This window comes from Euleptes europaea, chromosome 10 (genome assembly GCF_029931775.1).
Source record: "Euleptes europaea isolate rEulEur1 chromosome 10, rEulEur1.hap1, whole genome shotgun sequence".
Classification (NCBI taxonomy): Eukaryota; Metazoa; Chordata; class Lepidosauria; order Squamata; family Sphaerodactylidae; genus Euleptes; species Euleptes europaea.
The window spans coordinates 45,354,137-45,371,564 of record NC_079321.1 but is presented as its reverse complement, the minus strand read 5'-3'; the positions used below and the strand labels follow the sequence as shown (position 1 = coordinate 45,371,564).

Genomic DNA, 17,428 nt, shown 5'->3' with positions numbered 1-17,428 from the left:
TAAATAAGATTCCCGGTTTGATCTCCATACATGTGAAGAAGTGAGCATGACTCACAAAAGCACCTATAGAAATTAATGTTGTTAGTCTTTAAGGTGCCACTGGAGTTTTGTGTTTATTTTGCTACAATACACTAAGATGGCTTCCCTATCACAATCATGTTGGCTGCTGTGCATGTAATCCCAAAATTCTTTCCAGTATTTAGAGGAAAAGCAGGTCATATCAATGTTATGTGAAATCTAGGGCATGGTGGAAGCTGTGAATTCTTTGTTTGCAGCCATTCTCTTCTGTGGAGCACATTCAGAAGAAGAATTTAATTTTTGCCTTTTGCTGTGCTGTTGATAGAGTGACTTTAAGAGTCTTAGACTTTTCAGTTTGGAAACAGACCACTAAAAGGGAATATGATAGAGGTTTACAAAATTAGTCTTGGGATGGAGAAAGTGCCCGGAAAGAACTTTTTCACCCTTTCCTGTAATCGTAGAGCTCAATAAAGCCAATGGGCAATAGATTCAGAATAGACAAAAGGAAGTACTTCTTTAGTTAATGAGTAATTAAATTGGGCCAGTGAACATAGTGATAGTCTTGAGCAAGGTTGGCTTTAAAAAGGGATTAGATAGATTCAAGGATAGGTCCATTGGTGGCTATTAGCCATGGTGTTTAAATGAAAACTCCATAATCAGAGACAGTGAAGATGAATACTAGGAAAAGGCAACATCAGGCAACATCTATGCCCTGTTTGTTGGTATTTCAGGGCAACGTTGGCCACTGCGTGTAACAGGATGCTGGACTTGAACGACTACTGGTCTGATCCAGCAGCCAGGGCTCCTCTTATGTAATTATTGAAAACAAATTGCAAACTTACAGGGAAATCCTTAACTGAGTGATACCCTTACAAATTCATTGAAATCAATAGGCTTAGAAAGGTGTAACTCTACTTAGGATCAGACTGCAAGGTCCTTAAAATATGCAGCACAGACACAGACAGACAGACAGACAGACAGATACAGTGAGGGGGGAAAGTATTTGATCCCCTGCTAAATTTGCCCGTTTGCCCTCTGACGAAGAAATGACCAGTCCATAATTTTAATGGTAGGTTTATTGTAGCTGTGAGAGACAGAACAACAACAGGAAAATCCCCAGAAACCCAGAAGACAAAAGTCAGAGATTGATGTGCATTATAATGAATGAAATAAGTATTTGATCCCCTATCAACCAGCCAGATTAGGGTTAGGGTTAGGGTTCTGCTGTCGACAGAAGCAATCAATCCATCAGATTCCAAACTAGCCACCATGACCAAGACCAAAGAGCTGTCCAAGGATGTCAGGGACAAGATTGTAGACCTGCACAAGGCTGGACTGGGCTACAAGACTATTGTCAAGCAGCTTGGTGAGAAGGTGACAACCCTAACCCTAACTGTCAACCTCCCTCGGTCTGGGGCTCCATGCAAGATCTCATCTCATGGAGTTGCAATGATCATGAGAACGGTGATGAAGCAGCCCAGAACTACACGGGGGGAACTTGTCAATGATCTCAGGGCAGCTGGGACCATAGTCACCACGAAAACAGTGGGTAACACACTATGCCGTGAAGGACTGAGATCTTGCAGAGCCCGCAAGGTCCCCTTGCTCAAGACAGCACATGTACAGGCCCGTCTGCAGTTTGCCAATGCACATCTGAATGACCCAGAGGAGAACTGGGTGAAAGTGTTGTGGTCAGATGAGACCAAAATTGAGCTCTTCGGCATCAACTCAACTCGCCGTGTTTGGAGGAGGAGGAATGCTGCCTACGACCCCAAGAACACCATCCCCACTGTCAAACATGGAGGGGGACGTATTATGCTTTGGGGGTGTTTTTCTGCTAAGGGGACAGGAGACCTTCACCGCATCGAAGGGACGATGGACGGGACCATGTATCATCAAATCTTGGGTGAACACCTCCTTCCCTCAGCCAGGGCATTGAAAATGGGTCGAGGATGGGTATTCCAGCATGACAATGACCCTAAACACATGGCCAAGGCAACAAAGGAGTGGCTCAAGAAGAAGCACATTAAGGTCCTGGAGTGGCCTAGCCAGTCTCCAGACCTTAATCCCATCGAAAATCTGTGGAGGGAGCTGAAGGTTCAAGTAGCTACACATCAGCCTCGAAATCTTACTGACTTGGAGAGGATCTGCAAAGAGAGTGGGACAAAATACCTCCTGAGATGTGTGCAAACCTGGTGGCCACCTACAAGAAACGTCTGCCACCAAGTACTAAGTCATCTTTTGCAAAGGGATCAAATACTTATTTCACTCATTATAATGCACATCAATCTCTGACTTTTGTCTTCTGGGTTTCTGGGGTTTTTCCTGTTGCTATTCTGTCTCTCACAGCTACAATAGACCTACCATTAAAATTATGGACTGGTCATTTCTTCGTCAGAGGGCAAACGGGCAAATTCAGCAGGGGATCAAATACTTTCCCCCCTCACTTTAGATAGACAGACAGACTGCATTTTGACATGTCTTGATTAGCTACTGGTCTTCTTTCTGTAGTATGGTGTGGCTCATATTGTGTGGTTAAAGGTTAGGATTGCCAGGTCCCTCTTCGCTACTGGCGGGAGGTTTTTGGGGCGGAGCCTGAGGAGGGCAGGGTTTGGGGAGGGGAGAGATTTCAATGCCATAGAGTCAATTGCCAAAGCGGCCATTTTCTCCAGGTGAACTGATCTCTATCACCTGGAGATCAGTTGTAATAGCAGGGGATCTCCAGCTAGAACCTGGAGGTTGGCAACCCTATTAAAGAACAGGGATGAGACTCCTATATAGTTGGCCTTGCTTTGTGTTGGGAAACTGGACTTGCTTCTCATAGCTGAAGAATAAGCTGTTGAATGTTTTGTGTAATTTGTTTGTGGGTTCTGGGAACGAGGGACTCATGATCCTAAGCCCTGATGTGTCCTGTTAGGGTAACATTCAGCACAGCCACGTAGGCTCATAGCAAACCCTTTTTAATGACTACAGAACATATTTACACAACTCTTTAACAACTCCCACCAGTCACACAGTTACTAACTTTTGATTGTCCAACTATCCCTTCACTACTTCTTTGGCAGAGGCGCTTTCTAAACTCCAAAGGAATTTTTCCATCACGGGCATTTGGGAACACAAAGAACACAACCACTTAACTGCAAGGAAGGAAGGCTCTTACGGCCTTCTTCAAGCAAGAACACACTTCATTTTTCCTAGCACCAAGAGAAGAAAAGCTCCACCAGATATAATTAAGCCACCCTGTTTGAACACAAAAGATATAATCCTACCACTGCACTCCAGGCCACCTAATTATGTATATATGTGCTGTCAAGTCTCAATTGACTTATAGCAACCCTAGCAAGGGGCTTTCAAGGCAAATGAGAGGCAGAGGTAGTTTGCCATTTCCTTCCTCTGCAGAGTCTTCCTTGGTAGCCTGCTATCCAAGTACCAACCCTGCTTAGTTTCTGAGAACTGATTGAATCAGGCTACATTATACCTTTCCGCATCCCTCCCACCAGCCAAAAATGCCTGTCAGTTTTGATGAGGGGGTAGGGAATTGGACAAAAATACTGTATAGTGCGTACCTTTCAGTATTTCCTAGATTTACACAGGGACACTTGTGTATTTGTAATACCCATAATCTCATAGCAAAGATTGCTCCCTGAGTGCAGGCCCTGCGCTCTTCTCATATTGCTGAAGGGTTTTCACTGTTGGTTATATGCTGTATTCATTTATTCTGAAATAGCCTAGCAAAATGAGGTCATATCACCTCAGCTAAGCCCCAGAAAAGGCAATTGGGGAAGGTAAAAAAAGCAGAATTGTTGTTCAACCTATTATCTTCTCTAGCCCTGGATACCTGATAAAAAAATGCTGTAGAGTGACCAGATGCAAAGAAGAATAGTGCTTCCATATCATTAATAGTTGTATAGGAATAAGGGATTTTCAACAGGTGCAGTTGTGCAGTGATGACAAAATAGGCTTTGACACATAGTGTGCAATCCTAGGCAGAGTTACTCCAGCAAAGTACATCAATTTCAGTGGGTTTAGGCTGGAATTACTCTGCACAGAACAATACTGCCAGTCACTCTAAAAGGTATTGTGCCTGAAGCTGTACCATTTTACACATACAGGATAAATTATCCTTTTAATAGTCAGAAACATAGTCATGTTTGGACTCAAAGGTAATATTGTTTATAGGGTTGCCAACCTCCAGGTGGTTAGAAAATACCACCAGCACTGCAAAGTTTATTGCTACAAAAAATCAGCCAATACTCAATTGTATGTTTCATTAATTGCAAAACATCATAACAGTTAAACAATGTGAAATTTACAACAGTGAAAATCATGTATACAATGGTAAATATGTGCAAACGAACAAGACATAAACATATATACATGCGACCCTCAAAGGGGACAAAATACTAACAAACTAGGGTAGCAAGCCTACAGCATATTTTATTATTGAACTGAAACTAATAGTTCTTGAGGATTACTAGAGGCTTGCTTTTGAAAGAAACTATTTGTTCTTGAGGCTTGCTACCCTAGTCCCCATTGATCACCATTGTTGCTCCCCCCTGCCCCCAAGGCAGCAGTATTGAGAGGATGGGGTGAAATTGCTCCCTCCTTCCTATTGCAAAAACAGAGTTCTGCTGAGGGAAGAGAATGAAAAGAGCGATATATCCCCTTTCCTTCCTCACTGTAGCTTCCTGACCCATGTGGATGTTAATCCACATGAGTTCTGCAACTCCGGGAAAAACATTCCTGGGTCAGAAATGACTACTGAAGAAAGGGGAGAGTTGGGAAAAAAGTGAAAGCCAAGATTTTCCCCTTGCATACCTTGGGGGAAAAGTAAAAGCCCGTGTTTCTCCCACATTTTCTGGATGCCGTCAGAAACAGCATCGTCAGAAATACGGGGGAAATGTGGGGAGAGGGCAAAGTGACTTCTAAAGGTCGGAAAAGACATGCATAATGAAAACAAAGCCCTGAAGTACCGGTAGTTGGGGGAGTGATCACGATGGAAACAACCTGTGCATAAAAGGCCATGGACTCCACAACAATTGACTGTAAATTCGTATATCATGTCAGTGTTCATGGAAATTTACCCATACAGTATTAACTCTGAACAAAACTGGTTAACTATTATCTCTATCCAGGAACAGTTATTTCACTCTGGGGGCCCTCATTCTAGTTCCAGACTACTGATTCTTGTCCCTGGGCCACCACTCCGTGCTGGTGGTTCTCATTCCAGCCCCAGAGGAGTTTATCTGGGCCCAGGGACTGTCATTACACTCTACAGATTGTCATTCCAGTCCCAGAGCACTGATTCCAGTCCTGGGGCCATCATTCTACCCTGAGGACTATCATTCCAACCTCAGGGCAGGTTTCTCAAAATCCATTCCACATTTTCTTTTTTTAATTTAATTTAATTTTTATATAAAGGGGTACAGAAAAGAGAAAAAAAGGGGGGAAAGGAAGTCAAAAAAGATGTATCCATAACTGTGTTCAAGCTTCAGTATCTTACATGCCGATTTCATAATCAATTAGACTAAAATTACAGGTTACTAATACTAAATACTAATTTCACATTCTTCATATTTACCCACTAAAGAACAGAAAAGGGCTGTACCCTAATTATAAAAATAAAAATTATTAAAAAAAAAATCAGAAAAGTTTGGAGCATGAGAGTTATAAACATATAGTGGCTGCCATTTTGTCTTAAAATCATCTATTTTTTTCATTTTTATCAAATGTGTTAATTTGGACATCAAGGCAATGTCCAATAATTTATTGGTCCACTCTGCGATGTCTGGAATCATACTGGATTTCCAAAAGCTTGCATATATCTATTCCACATTTTCATTGCAACTTTAGTGTGCTATGATGTATTTCAGTACAGCCCATTCAATTCAACTGGCATTCCTGGCTCCCATTATAACCAATAGGCTTTCAGGCCTCTCCCATTATTTCCAATTGGCATTGGTGTCATTCTGTTTTAATACATCCTGTCATATGCACCTGACGTCTTCTTTGCCTAATCCAGTTTCAGTTATCTTGGAATTGTTGCACTCCTAGTATACACCAGCCTCATCTCAATCCCCACCCCCTCTTTTTGCCTACAAATCAGGAGTAAAAAAGGATGATTAAAAGGAAAGTAGTAGGTTGGGAAAGGCACTGGCAAACCACCCCCTAAACAAAGTCTGCCTAGAAAACGTCGGGATGTGACGTCACCCCATGGGTCAGGAATGACCCGGTGCTTGCACAAGGGACCTTTACATATTAGTAGGTTCTACAAAATTTATGCCCTGACCTGGATGGCCCAGGCTAGCCTGATCTCGTCAGATCTCAGAAGCTAAGCAGGGTCAGCCCTGGTTAGTATTTGGATGGGAGACCACCAAGGAAGTCAAGGGTTGCTATGCAGAGGAAGGCACTGGCAAACCACCTCTGTTAGTTTCTTGCATGAAAACCCAAAAAGGCTTTCGTGAGCCACAGCTCAGGTATCTGAAGCTCATACCCTACCAGAAAATATTCTTGTTAGTCTTTAAGGTGCTACTGGACTCTTGCCCTTTTCTACTACTACTACTACTGCAGTTTAAGGAAGGAAGCTATAGATTCGGACACTGTTTTTCAACTATGTCTAAATCTCTGATTATTGTAAAGCATATGAAGTAATCCTAACAAATACTTCTAAATGTTCATTTTTTTTGGGGGGGATAATTTAATCTTGAATTAGCCAAAGCAAGACTTTGTAGCCTGCTCCCTTACGCCCAAAGTGAAAAGGCGAGCCCCCTCCGCCCTTTGTATCGCCATTTGTAAGAGCTCGCAGGAAAAGAGGAAGACCCAACAAGAGATGGATGGACTCAATAAAGGAAGCCACAGCCCTCAATCTGCAAGATCTGAGCAAGGCTGTCAAAGACAGGACATGTTGGAGGGCTTTCATTCATAGGGTCGCCATGAGTCGGAAGCGACTTGACGGCACTTAACACACACACACAAGAGCTGGCTAAAGTCAAACCAGCAGTAGCACAAACACTTCCGTACCCCTTTTTTTTACCAGCCCTTTATGCAAGGCTGTTTCCCTCGCGGTCACACCCCCCCCCCGACTGCTTCGAGGCTTTGCTTTGAATATAAAAATCATGAAGACCTCTGAATTTTAATGCATAATCAAAGCAAAGCCCCAAAGCAGGCATGTATGCGTGTGTGGGTGTGGGGGGGGGGGGAAGGGAGTGACCACGAGGATGTAGCCAACCGTAGAAAGCCACCCCTTCAAAGGACTAATCCTACTTAGTAGAAAAGAGCAAGAGTCCAGTAGCACCTTAAAGACTAACAAAAATATTGTTCTGGCAGCGTATGAGCTTTCGTGAGCCACAGCTCACTTCTTCAGATACAGCTAGAAAGTGAATCCATCTGTCTTTAAGTAGAGGAGAGTGAATTCAGACTAGCATTAGTATGTAAATGTTAACAGTATGTCAATGTGACTAGCAGGTGTGATGGGATGAGGTGTGGTCTGCAGAAGAGTCTGTGATGTCCAGGGGAGAGATGGGGGTGGAGAAACCAGCATGGGTCATGAGCCATGAACGCAAGGTCTTTATTCCGACTTTAATCCTACTTAGGTAGAGGCGAGGAAAGCAGCGCCCCGCTGAGGTCACTGCGAGACGCTCATTGGTTGGCTATGCAGCGGTAACAGCCAATCGCAACGCTCTTAAGCGCTCGGCGCTGGGGAAATTGTTTAGGCGTTGCCTCGGTGACGGCCCTTGGGCTGGCCCCTTTTCCCCCGTCGACCCGCTTCCGCCCGTTGGCTCCTCCTTCCGGTCGGCAGCCGCGTCGTTTCGTGCCGTCTTTGTTGCCGGAAGTTAAGATGGTGGCCTTCAGCGCTGAGTCGGACCTGGTCACAGGCTGGTGCCTCTTCGGCGTCGCTTTGCTGGTAGGAGGCCGGGTGGGGGTGGCGGCGGCTCTTCTCCGTTGCGCTTCTGTTTTTCCGGCCGGGACTTTCCAAATAGCGCCCTTAGTTTCGGTCTCCGTTGCTTTCTGGGCAGCCGCTGCGCTGCTGCTTCCCGGTTCGGGGGACGACGACGACGTAATGTAATGCACGCCCCGGTGGGCCTCCTTTTTAAAAGGCCGGACACGGGGCTTATACGTCTCAACGCCTGTGAGGCCGCTCTTGTGCATGTTTACTTGGAAGTAAGTCGTACAATGTTCAGTAGGGCTTACTTCTAGGTAATATAAAAGGGCAAGAGTCCAGTAGCCCCTTAAAGACTAACAAAAATATTTTCTGGCAGCGTATGAGCTTTCGTGAGCCACGGCTCACTGCTTCAGATACAGCTAGAATGTGAATCCATCGGTCTTTAAGTAGAGGAACAGTATGTAAATGTGAATAGCAGGCGTGATGGGATTAGGTGTGGTATGCAGAAGAGTCTGTGATGTCCAGGGGAGAGATGGGTGTGGAGAAATCAGCATTGGTAATGGGCCATGAATGCAAGGTCCTTATTCAGCCCAGGTAAATGCATTGACTTTAGTTTGAATATCAACTGTAATTCAGCAGTTTCTCTTTCCAATCTCCCTTTGAAATTCCTTTGTAAGAGAACTGCTACTCTTAAATCTGCCACAGAATGTCCTGGAAGGTTGAAATGTTCACCCACTGGTTTTTGAATATTGTGGTTTCTGATGTCAGACTTATGTCCATTTAATCTTTGTCTAAGAGACTGACCTGTTTGTCCAATGTAGATTGTGGAAGGGCATTGCTGGCATGTGATGGCATAAATCATACCTGGCAGGGTATGAGCTTTCCTGAGCCACAGCTCACTTCTTCAGATCTGAAAAATATTTTCTGGCAGGGTATGAGCTTTCGTGAGCCACAGCTCGCTTCTTCACATCTGAAGAAGTGAGCTATGGCTCACGAAAGCTCATACCCTGCCAGAAAATATTGTTGTTAGTCTTTAAGGGGCTACTGGACTCTTGCCCTTTTCTGCTACTGCAGACAGACTAACACGGCGACCCACTGTGAATTACTTCTAGGTAAGTGTGCGTAGGATTGCATCCCTGATACCAGAATGTGCTTTATAAAGTAGCCTGTGTTCGTATGCGTTCCAGTAGAAAGTGGTATTGAATTCAGAGGAGGGATGGGGGATTTAGGGATGGGGGAAAGACTGGGGTGAAACTTCTCTCCCAGAAGGGACCCTGGTTGCCTTTTGTTTTGTTTTTTAAGAAAAGCATGTGTGCTTTGTGCCACCTCATTAAAACGGATCGTGGTTTGGTTGCCTTTTGGCATTCTTACGGTGTAGTTCTTTTCAGCTGCTCCACCGTTCAGTGGGTTTAGGATGCAGTCCTTCTGCATAGGATTGTACTCTGTTGCTCTTTTCATCAGAGAGGAGGAGAGGCTACTATGAGAGTGAACTGTGTGTTATGTGCTGCACATTATGAAGCAGGAGGCGATGGATTTGGGGGCTATGCCACTAAAAATTATATAGTAAGTTAGTATATCACAAGGAGAAGCTTACCATAGCCCTTTAGCTGGTGTGCTTGTTTACTACCTAAAGGGAGTGGTTTGCTTCAGGCAGCCTACAGTAATATAATTCTTCTCTCTGCATACATCTGCAATCCCTCAGGTCTGTTCCGGGATTCTGCCACAACATTCTTCTGCCTTGGAAATCTGTACTGTACATCCCTGACAGCAGGGACAAGTTGTTTCTTTCCCACTTGGATTAATGCCATGTATATGTTTATAGTACTATGTGAATAAATAATAATCCTCACAGCTGCCAAGTTCATTCCTGAGCCAAGCCCTTCATGCACAAGATCATAGCCTTGTACTCCATCTAGGGCATTTCATGGCTGGACTGTAGTAATAAATGAGTGAACAGTTTAGAGGGGAGAGCCTCATGAATAAGCTTGCTTTACCATGGTCAGTCGTATGCATACTATATATGCGCATCCATTGTCTCCTATTCTCCATTGATAAATACAGTCTCTAGGTTCAAGCACCACTTGACATGATTTAGAATTCCTGCTTTGCCATTCAGCTTATGCTAAAGGGATGGAGAAGAAAATCTGTCCTGTCTCTGAAGCTCTTTGCAGGTGTTGGTGTACATATGTGTTTGGCAGGATCATACCACCCATTCCTTCAGAGCTTGACACATATTATGTTTGCACAATCAAAGTTTGTGTAGGTTCCTGTGTGGAGGTGACAGTGGACAAGCAGGTGCATGGAGAATCCAGGCCGGGGTCCTAGTTTCCCCTCTTTCCCCTGTCTGCTGAGGGCCTGGACAGTATTATGCACCTTTTCCAACTCTACCAATCTTGCCATTTCTTTGGTAGAGTTGGAAAAGGTGCATAATACAGACTTGACTAGGAACACCTGGAGCATTTCATGACTGAGTACATATTTCAACCTAACAAGATTTGGTATCTTTGAACTTGGTCGCAGTAACTCTTTCTCTATTGTTTTAGGTCATTCTCGTTTTCTGCTGGGTTTATGTTCGCAAATACCAGAGTAGACGGGAAAGTGAAGTAATTTCTACAATAACCTCTATTTTTGCCTTGGCAATTGCACTGATTACATCTGCACTCTTACCAGTGGACATTTTTCTAGTTTCTTATGTGAAGAATCAAAATGGGACATTTAAGGTATGTATTGATTCCCTCCTGCTGATGTTATTCTCTCCCCTCCCCCCCCCCACAATTATATTTAGCATCTGGTTATATTTTGTAAAAATTTCTCTTCTGCTGTTTGTTTTAACATGCCATCAGCATTTAATCATTTAATTAAATAATGAAGATGGTGTTTCTTAGTTTTTAAATTGTTAATGGTGATGCCATTGCAATTACTTGTATGCATGCAGAAAAGCTGCTGAACTGCAGAACAGAGCCATACTCAAAGAGATTAAGGTGTGACTTGGTACAGCTGTGGGCTACAAATGACTTCAAATTGTGTTTGGAGTTTTTAAAAAACACAAATGTAATTGGGTGTTGTGTGTCTTTGTGTAATGTATCAGAGCTAAATTGGTTTCTATGATACCTTTCTTGGGGGAAAAAAACTTGTTTACTTCCTTCCTCCACTCTTGCCTTTCAAGCTTTAACTGATTTTTAAAAAATGAAACACTGGGTATGGTTAAGGGAACATAAAAGGAAGACTATAATAATCATACTCCAGTGAAGGGCAGCAACCTACAGGTATGGTCTGGTTGAGTTTTGACATTCCACATTCTTCTAACCATGGTTAGATGATCAGGAGTGGCTCACAGGCTCCATTTCCTCCTCCCGCCACCTTTCTCCTGGCTACCATTAATTATGGCATGCATTATGTCTTTACTGGTGTAGTCACAGCTGCTGTTTACCATATGTGGCTTTTAAGTCTGGTTGAGCACAGCTTCTGATACTTGGTTGAAAGGCTAATTATGATGCTGCTATGGATATAACTCAGCTGCATATTTAATACTAGACCAGAAGAGAGGAAAGAATTTGCGTGGGACTGGAAGGGAATGGGGAAGAGCATTATCCTGATTGAATGTTGGTTAAATTGCATTTGAATCTGTCCGAGGGTATTTAACAAGTAAGTTATGAAATTGTGTTGCAAAGTGTGGTGTCTGGAATGGGGTATAAAACCAAGCCTGTCAGGTAGACGAATTGTGCACAGTTAAGCACATATAGGTAGAAACAGAAATATAATCCAGTCTCTGATACTTCAGCATTATTTTAAAATACTTTGGTGTATATTTATTGGGCTTGTTTAAACAGAAGGAACAGCAGCAGTCTTCTCAAAATAGGCAGTGGTTTGTTTGCTCTTGATTACAATTTCTTTTCAAATAATGTTAAGTAAAAAAGCTGTTTGACCTGTGGAAAAGGCAGAAATTATGATTGGAATATGTGTGAGCACTCTAACTGGAGTTGCTTATCCACTATCCTAACTGTATATGACTTTAATTTACGTCTCTTCTCTGTAACTGGCAATACTTTATCTAAGGAAACTTTGACAGACTGACACACCTTTCAGATTCTAGTCAGGACCAGATGAATACGGCACTGTGCAAATATGTTTATTCAACTTTGTTCTGTTTCCAAGATTCACTGTGCCTGTTTCAAGAGCTCGGTTTTTTTAGTGAGAACTAGAAGGATAGAAGGAAGCAAGATATTGGAGGAGGTTGGTGTGTAAGGACCTTGAAGTCACCATCTGATTACTGGAGATTTAGCCCAGTTTCTGATTTCTTAATTTAAGACACTATCCACATAATTTGAGACTATCCTCTCCCCCACCCTCATGTGCTGCATTCCAAGCAACGTGTTTCTTCAGCAAGTTGTACTATGTAGAACACATACGAACTTATAGAATTACACAAGTGGAGAGCAAATCATAATGGCTTTAATAAGTGGGGTACATTTGTGAAGATAGGATAGCCCAGGCTAACTTGATTTCATCAGGTCTTGGAAGCTTAAGCTCAGGTCAATATTTGGATGGGAGACCACCAAGGAATACCAGGGTTGCTGTGCAGAAGCAGGAAATGGCAAAACATTTCTGAACATCTCTTGTCTTAAAAAACCTGTACTGGGCCACCATAAGTCAGGTGCAACTTGATGACAAAAAAGTACTCCAAATACCAATTACAAAGCTATGCCAGTGTTTGAAATGATGCATCAGATAGATGTTTACAGGTTTTTTTGCAGGCCTATTAAAAGTTTGTGTCTCATCAAAGAGTTCATTAGCTGTCTCCCATTTTCTCACTAAATAATTTGTTCCAAATTCAGAAGAAAGCTACTGTGTATTTTATTGAGGATCTTGTTTTAGTTGAGGATCTTGCTTTCACTCCCCCGCCCTCTCACTTTTTGAATGCATTCTCATGTATACCTTCCTGGAACATCTTATGTTTAAACTCAGTGCTTAGGTTGTGGTTAGATAGCTTGTATTGGAATGGCTCATATTTTTGTGGATATATGGGAGTGACTGCCTTGGAGACTTTTATATCGAGTACATGTTAATATAACTTTGTTTGACCAGCCTGCTAAATTTACTATAAAGGGCAGTTTGTAATAGCATTACACTTAGATTCTTATATTACACGATAGAAGAAATAATGAAATTAAATGTTGTATGTTCACCCAGTTAAAGAATGTTTTGGTATTTTGCAGTGATATGTTTGTTTTGGTGTCATGCATTGTATTGTTACATATTGAATGTTATGTTTGTTTTGGTGTCATGCATTGTATTGTTACATATTGAATGTTATGTTTGTTTTGGTGTCATGCACTGTATTGTTACATATTGAATGTTCTGTTTGTTTTGGTGTCATGCATTGTATTGTTACATATTGAATGTTCTGTTGGTATTTTATTGAATTGAAAATAAAACTATTTAAATTTTTAAAAAGTATGTCAAAGGAAAGAGTTGTGTGTCAACTCCATACTGATGGCACCATATTCCAGATCTTTCTGTTTATGTTGGATAAACTAGCTCACCAATGAAAATGATTTAAGGTGTTCAGAAAAGATTGTATAGATACCTACAACTGTTGCGGTTGATATTTTTTTAAGGGATTCATAATTCTGTCACTTCTGGTGTTATAGGTAACTTTTCCCAATATCTGCTTCACTTATTGGCTGGTGAAAGGTCCACTTGTAGAATTAGCTAGAGGATGAATTTGATTTCGGCTTTTTGCAAGGGAGACCATCTGCAGTTCTACTCTTCCCCATATCAGTCTTGAACTAATGTTATAGTAGTAACAATGTCCCTGTTGAGATACATGAGGCTTCTAGGAGGAGACAGCATACATGAGGCTTCTGGGAAGTCCCATATAGACAGTGACAAGATGCGGACTTGCTTAGCTTAAGCAAAATTGCTCAATCATGGTTGTGTCCTTCAACCATACGCTGGTTCCCTACAGTCAAAATCTTACAATACAATTGCCTCATTCTTCCACCAGTGTCTTTAATTTCACTATTTTTCCTCACTGTGCTTCCAACTTGCAGCTGTGCTTATAATATCTTGTTGATCATTAGTTTTGGAACCCGTGGTGATACCCAGTGATAGATCTCTGTATGAGACACAGTACCCATGCAGCATCTCTCTTCAGATGTTGGTAGTGATCCTGTCTGCAGCTGTACTAAATTTCAGTTCATCTGATCATGCAAATTAAGAAGCTAGAAGACACTTTGATAACTATTCTTGTGAACAGAATATACAGATTACTATTTTTTTCTTTCTCTTGTTAACATCTTTAGGACTGGGCTGATGCAAATGTTACAAGACAAATTGAAGATACTGTATTATATGCATATTACAGTAAGTATTGTAAAACTGTTTGTACTTTTGTGACCTATTTTCCATGTGCTTACAATGGATTGGATCCAGACTATGTTTCTGGTCAATTAAGTGCAATTTCCTTGCGTACCCCCCGCCCCCCGCTGCAGTTCAGAATGCTATCTGAAATGCTGTTCCTGTCTCCCAGTAATGGTGGGGTTTTTTGGGTGAGGGGATTTGGGACTGCAGCAGAAGAAAGGCAAGAAAGTCATGCTGTACTGATAGAAATCCTGCCATCAGCAGAAGTTACCCATTAAGTATATATAAATAGTGTAGGTAAGCAGCAATGATACAGTTAGTCGGGGTTTTTAAAGACTCTTACTTGGTGTGCAAATCCAGTACCGACATTAGTTCAGTCAAAATCTCAATAGTAGGAAGAACAGATTGGTTTGTGAGATACGTAAACGTTGTGTAGTTTGTACTGTGTAATAAAGGATTAGTGTTTGCAGCTGTCTTGTTCCTATTGCGTACAAGCTAAGAAGGTGAAACGATTGTATTGGTTATACTCTGTTGCAAGGTTTTCAGTCTTGTACAGACTTTTTTTCTGTCGTAGTTGCTCAGAGTGCAGTTTTTTAAAAAGAAATATCGCTTTTTGATGCTTTTGTGGTTGGCTTTTGCAGCTCTTAGAAAACTGCATGAGAAACGGTTGAATCATTTTCAGCTTTGCCCACAAAAAGGCTAGTGACTTGTGATCAGGTGTTTGAGACACTGGAGCAAGTAATATACTGATCTGTTTATTGTGTTCTCCAAATTCTCTTGTCTGCTAATATCGTTCATATTTTCTTTTTACTTAACCCTGTTGTACTGCTGAGTTTATCCTGTGGCCATCAGAGAATTTTAGGGAAACTTGAATCACTGGAAGATATAACAGTCTGCCTTAAAAAGCTGGATTGGTGATCAATCAAGGCTAGTGGTGTCAGTGTCGCCTGCTACCAAGGCCTCTAGTATCTCAGCTAGAGATCTTTCTCACTCCTGATTCCTGTGCTTCTTTAACTGGAAATGAAAGAATTGATTTTAGTGCATCATAAACGGCAAATGTGCATTCTGCTGCTGAGTTCCACCCCCTTGCCTAAGACTCAGCATCTTAGTACGTTATGTTGTCATTTGGTATTAATTAGGATTGTGCAGAATGTATTGTGTTGAAACGTCAAGCTCCTTTCTCTCCCTTTCAGGTGGAAACAAGCATGTCAGTAGCAGTTGAGGTTTCTTGATCTTCCTTTTTTGTCCCACACTAAATGAGATATTTAGGGCCCATTCCTGAAAATTGGGCCCAAAGCCCTTAGAAGGCAGACTATGGCCTCCGCCGGCGCAGGGGCCTACACCGCCAATGCCTGGAAGGCGCACATCGGCATTAGTGGCCTCAGCGCCGGTGTGCAGGGCTGGGCGCTGCTCCCCGACGTTCCCGGGGCCTGCGGCCGGCGCCGATGTTAGTCGGCCTACCGAGCACTTTCGGCTTGGGAATGCCCCTTTTTATTTTTGTAAAGATACATCTCCCGTGCAACCCTCATAGGGTTGCACGGTTTTTGGTGCCTGGCAGGAGTTTTTGCTGTGCTGAGGTTTAGGAGGCAACGCCGCCAGTTTGCCTCCTAAGCCCGGCGCGGGCATTTGTTTCAGGAATGCTCTGTTAGAATTACTAGTGCTAAGAGTCCAGCAAAAAACTGGCTGTCAGCTAGTGATTCCCAGCCTTTTTAGTATTAGGAGTTTTTTATAACATCAAAATTTTTCCTGCTTCTTCTCTCCTTCCCACCCACAAGCCAACCTACCTTTACCTCTCATCATCAGATTTCCCTCCTTCCCTCCCCTGGCAGATTTCCCACTCCCAGCGGGTGTGGTCTTCCAGCACTTCAGCTGCCAGTGGGAGAAAAACAACAAAACAAAAAACCCTTCAGCATTGGCAAAACCGTTGCTTCTGGGAAAAATCTGGAAGTCACTTCACACCTTTTTAGAAATCACAATATTCCTAGAGAGGACTGTTGTCATTTCTGTGTTTTTTTCCCCCCAGAGGTAATGTCCTGCCAATGGCTGCTCTCCATATCCCTGTTCCTCAATCTCCCAGTGGTGGCCAGGCCAGGCCTGGCAACCCTACTCTAAGCACTACACTGGCTTTCATGGGTGGTGTTACTGAACAGCAGCAGGTAGTTGGATTTGGGTGAGTCAATCAAATCCCATGGTTGTAAGTCACCCAGTGGTTGCTGCTTAATGATGGCGCTAGGGTTGGAGGAAGGGGGACCACATCTTCAGAATATGGTGTTGGATCTCTGGGCATGTGTTTAGCTGCAGGGCTTTCCCACAACTGGTAATGTAATAATTACTCATCTAGATGGAAAAAAATGACAAGTCCAGTAGCTCCTTAATGAGTAACAAAATTTGTTCCACCTAAGCTTTCTGGAGTCAGTGTTTACTTTGGGTGCAGGAGCTGCACATCCATTAGGCAGAGTAAATGGTTTATTTCTAAACTGAAGTTGCTAGCAGCATTTAAAAATGCCTGAACCAGGAGGATGGGGTGTTGTGATTGGGAGGGAAATGCACTTTGAACACATTATTTACTGCTTCACATATAGCAAGTCTGAGTTTCATTGTTCCAAAGGTTTTAATGCTGATTCCTGAGAGCCCCGTTCGTCTCTGTTCCTTCTTCATAGCAAAACGTTGCTTATGAACAAATGAGAAACAAGCTATACGATGTTGCCTCCATCACTGGTGTTTTAGAAATGGATAGTAATGGGTGGGAAGACCACTTTTTGTCAAGGTGAGATGACACCCCCTGCCTGGGAGCAGCCTCTCCTCCCCCGCCCTTACCAGGCTGCCCTGGGGTGACTGAGAAGGGATATGCCATGTGCTGGTAAAGGTCTTGGCCCTGATGGCTGGCTGATGCATCTCAGGGCGTTCCTGGGCTGGCAGAGATGTGGGGAGGAGCGAAGGAAGCCAGCCGACAGGCTGCAATGAAGCCTTCAGTTAAGAAGAGGCTCCTTAAGGGGCCACAGCCTGAGGCTCCATTCAGGATGCAGGCATTTCCAGCTGTATATGAGAGGGGTGGATCATGGGAGCAAACCCAAGCATCTCACAAGGAGCAGTTGTCCCGGCAATTAGGCAAGCAGCCCTGCCTGGGCCGTTGCGCACCTGGGGGGAGGGGTGGCTGCGCTGCGG

At 43.0% G+C, this 17,428-nt stretch overlaps 1 protein-coding gene across 1 annotated transcript in view; it reads left to right on the top strand.

The window, feature by feature from the left end:
* The first annotated feature begins 7,807 nt into the window (after positions 1–7,807).
* LMBRD1 (LMBR1 domain containing 1) overlaps positions 7,808–17,428 on the top strand; it is an 81,303-nt gene continuing 71,682 nt past the window's right edge. The window contains exons 1-3 of the mRNA XM_056856248.1: positions 7,808–7,921; positions 10,444–10,620; positions 14,206–14,266. Coding sequence (XP_056712226.1) covers positions 7,856–7,921; positions 10,444–10,620; positions 14,206–14,266 — 304 coding nt within the window. The 5' untranslated portion in view covers positions 7,808–7,855. The remainder of the gene's footprint in view (positions 7,922–10,443; positions 10,621–14,205; positions 14,267–17,428) is intronic.